Raw genomic sequence first — 3,688 nt, forward strand, 5'->3', positions numbered from 1 at the left:
GCCACTCTATATTGCTCAGAAGTTTTCTTCTCATCTGATTTCATGTCCCAGTCTTCTTTGATGGGGATCAGTCCCTGTGGAAAATGGCAAATCATAACTAGTTTAGTCAGAATCTTTAGAAATCTATGTAGGTGTCAAAAGAAGAAGAAAATAAATATAACACAAATATTATTTAAGAAAATAAATATGCTTCATCTAAGGTTATGCTTGGACAAGATAGGCTTGGTTTCTAGGGCAATTTATTGTTCCTACAGTTTGGCATTGAAGTGGTAACCTACCCCACAAGCTTATATAGATTCGTATAAGCTTAACCCATCCCCTGGGGCAAATTGCCCCAACACCCAAGCCTCAGAGTGGGCATTTTGTGTATGGAGTTTAAGCTGGTTCCTAACTAAGCTCAAATATCTGGGCGATCTTTAGAAGCTTTTTAGTTAGGTGTTGTCCATGGATATCTTGCGGAGGGTTGGCTAACCCTACAGTAAGTCTCCATGTTATTAGGGAGTTGCATTCAAGAAATGACACAAGCTTATATAGGTTATCACTTTGATGCCAAAGAAACTAACAAAAAAAGTAGCCCTAGAAGCCTAGCCTATCATATCCTAGTACATAACCACACCCCAACACTGGTTTTGTTCACTTACCTCTATGTGTGTATACTCCATCCCCTGTACCTGACAACATTCATTGCACTTCTCATAGATAAGTCGGAGTCTCTTGAACAAGAGCTTGATAGTTTTCAACTGTTCTTGGGTTTTGGCTCGCTTGTCATTGCTTGCATTCAGGACAGACACAGTACCGTTTGGTGGCTGCAAGAAGCAAATAAAATGATGAGTGGGGGTACAAAGGAAATATTGGAGGGAACCAAACTGCTAATCAAAGGTAGCTGTAAGTAGTCTGTATCAAAAAATTGTTATTCTCTCTCTACATAAGGGAGGGTAGATTTCTTCTGTTCTCTTATATCACCTGAATTATATTGTGTTACATATTTTTGTACAAATATCTTCACTTAGAACTTTTGCAGTCCCATACTTTTGTGAAATAGGCTACAGGTTTATTTCTTGAGGTCTTTATACTCACCTGAATAGTTTTCAGAATTTGGAACACCTCCTGGGTCCGAGACACAATGTCCATGACAGTTTCCTGGCCAAACTTGCACAGGGAGGCTGTGTTGAACTCTGTGGTTTTGGCAGGCTGTGGTGGCCCTTGTGGAGGTCCAGGTTGATTTGTGTTGTCAGTGGCTGCAGTTCTTACACCTTGGTTCACATTCCCAGTAGCCTGAACTCCAATCTAAACAAGAAGTCAATTTAATTTACTCACAAATAAGTACTTCAGTGCTTCTCATGTCATATAGGAGGTATGTGGTAAAAATGGTAGAAAAATAAAATGATATACACACACATACAGTATATCTAAATTTTTAGAGTAGCTTTTTCAATTTAACAATCACAATTATCTCAAATTTTCAGTATTGTCACTCACTTGGGTTTGCTGAGTCTGTTGCTGGTTTTGTTGCATCTGACCAGGCTGTGAGACTTGCCCTTGCATGCCCACTCCTACACTAGTTGTGGATCCTCCAAATGTGTTCACTATTCCTGAAAGAGGATCAATACTTAAGTAAATTGTAATGATAATAGTCTTTAAATATGACAACTCACTTTACCCCTAGGGCTACTGTTATTAATGTGGTCAAATTATCAAACAATATTAATAAGAGTAAAATTCCATACCTTGGTTGGGATTAAACCCAAACACCCTCCTGAATATCAGGTTATCATCTTGACAACACTACCAAGGCACTTGAAATCTTCTCAGAGACACCCAGTGGTTTGCAAACCACCTGTCTTGAACCCATATTTTAGACATTTCAAAATAATAGTTCCTTTCCTACTTTCCTTGGATTGGAGGAGGAAGATTGGTCAACACAAATGTTAACAACAGCAAAATAATAGTTGTCTTTAGACTCAGTATGCTAGCAAAATTCTATTGTAATATTTTCATTACCTGGTTGTTGGGGATTAATGAGTCCTGGTTGACTATTGAACTGACATCTCTGTTGAGCATTTGCAAAACTTGATTGGAAAGTATGGGGAGGTCCAGACATTTTTTTTTTTTTAGACTTTACTTGTTTAAGAAATTCTACGGTCTAAATAGTTATGTGATTATACTACGTATTGATACAAAATGGTTTACGTGATTTCGGTCAGACGGTCGTCGGTTTTAATAATAATGATAATTCTTTGGGAAACCTACGTCGTGTTAAACCCATCGAGCGGGGAAACGGGATGGAAATAATGGATTGATGTTTTACTTTGTACTACAGAGATAGTTCTCAATTTCCAACTTACAATAACAAAACCATATTCATGTACCTGTACTTATTTCTAATGTTATGCTATATGGTATTAATGAAAGTGATTAGGTAAACTATATATTGAGTGGGAGGTCTTTATTACATATAGGACTGTGATAACACCTGAATGGAAATATCTTCCTCGATCTTAATGTTATAAAATGTTATGACATGTTGTTTACCCATCATATCAAAATGTTTTTACATGGTTCTGGCGGTAAGGATAAGACCCAAAATGTCTTTGGTATGACCCTGCCAGACTGCAAGTGCAAGAATTTTTCAAATTCATCTAGGGTTCATGGCTATTCAGGACCTTCTAAAAAATCCAACATAAACTCAAAAAACCGGCCCGAATGGTGATAAAAAATGCTGCCCGTTTATGGCAGCTCAGGTGCTGCCGTTCTTATTTTCTTGCAAACCGTTGTAACGTAAATAGGGAATTCGCGGTAAAAAATTTTTTTCACTAAAAAAAAAATTAGCAAAATGCCAAAAACTTTTACTTTTATTTAACGGACTCGAAAAACGAAAATTAAACGAAAAAAACATTAACATCGGCTTGAAAGACGCGGATTTAAATTAGTTACTAAAGTACTCAAAACCTTTTAACTTCGGAACTATAAATAGTCGTTCTTGATTCATTTTAGTAACTTTGGGTGTTGGACATGACCTGGTTCCTATAGCCATATAAGGAAGTACTACTCTATCATTGATACCCGAAAATTGTAATGAGCCAAGAAGAGCCAGTACCCCCAAAAATGAGCGATAAGCCCGTAACCAGGGTGTTGATGGGCGGAGGAGGAGTTAAAATTGAGAGTAGATCGGACTCACCTTCCATTAGGTCGTCGTACACTAAAAGATCTAGTCCCAACAGGTTGGAATCCCGTGGGCTCCTGACGTTCTCTGGTTCCATCTCTCAACCGCCCGACGTTTTTGAGTTGAGTGCGCCCCCTCGTATAGGAGAGGAGGAGACGCCCCACCGAATGGTGTTTGAATGTACTACGTGTAATCACACTAAAGACACCTGTGAGACGTCGACTGTGTTCTCAGCTCACTTATAGCTGTAATATCATAGAAAATAAAAGTGACAATTAAAGAGTAAGCCAAGCAAGTAATAAAAAAAATCCTACCCGAAGCTGGAGCGCCTTTTTACCTCCCGGCGCCGCATACTGTTCGGACTAGATCTACAGTATGGTTAACGTCCTCATTATTACTCTCATTTTGGTACCAGTTGGAACGAGGTGTTCCAAACCCCAAAATTTTAGTTATAATGCTTGTTACACATCAAAAGGTAACTCTAAGTAAACTATTTTAGAATAATATAATAAATTCCATTTTTTT

The 3,688-nt window shown here is 38.1% G+C and overlaps 1 protein-coding gene across 1 annotated transcript; it reads right to left on the reverse strand.

Annotated features, from left to right (window-relative positions):
• Positions 1-5: 5 nt before the first annotated feature.
• Positions 6-2,122, reverse strand: LOC103523783 (mediator of RNA polymerase II transcription subunit 30; the record flags this gene model as incomplete). The annotated part of the gene is made up of 5 exons (XM_008488799.3): positions 2,002-2,122; positions 1,480-1,592; positions 1,078-1,287; positions 642-806; positions 6-74 (listed from the first exon to the last, which is right to left on the reverse strand). Coding segments are annotated over exons 1-5 (657 nt in total), but the record flags the coding sequence as incomplete, so codon positions are not given.
• Positions 2,123-3,688: the final 1,566 nt, after the last annotated feature.

This window comes from Diaphorina citri, unplaced genomic scaffold, assembly GCF_000475195.1.
Source record: "Diaphorina citri unplaced genomic scaffold, Diaci psyllid genome assembly version 1.1 scaffold40376, whole genome shotgun sequence".
In the NCBI taxonomy this organism is placed as follows: domain Eukaryota; kingdom Metazoa; phylum Arthropoda; class Insecta; order Hemiptera; family Psyllidae; genus Diaphorina; species Diaphorina citri.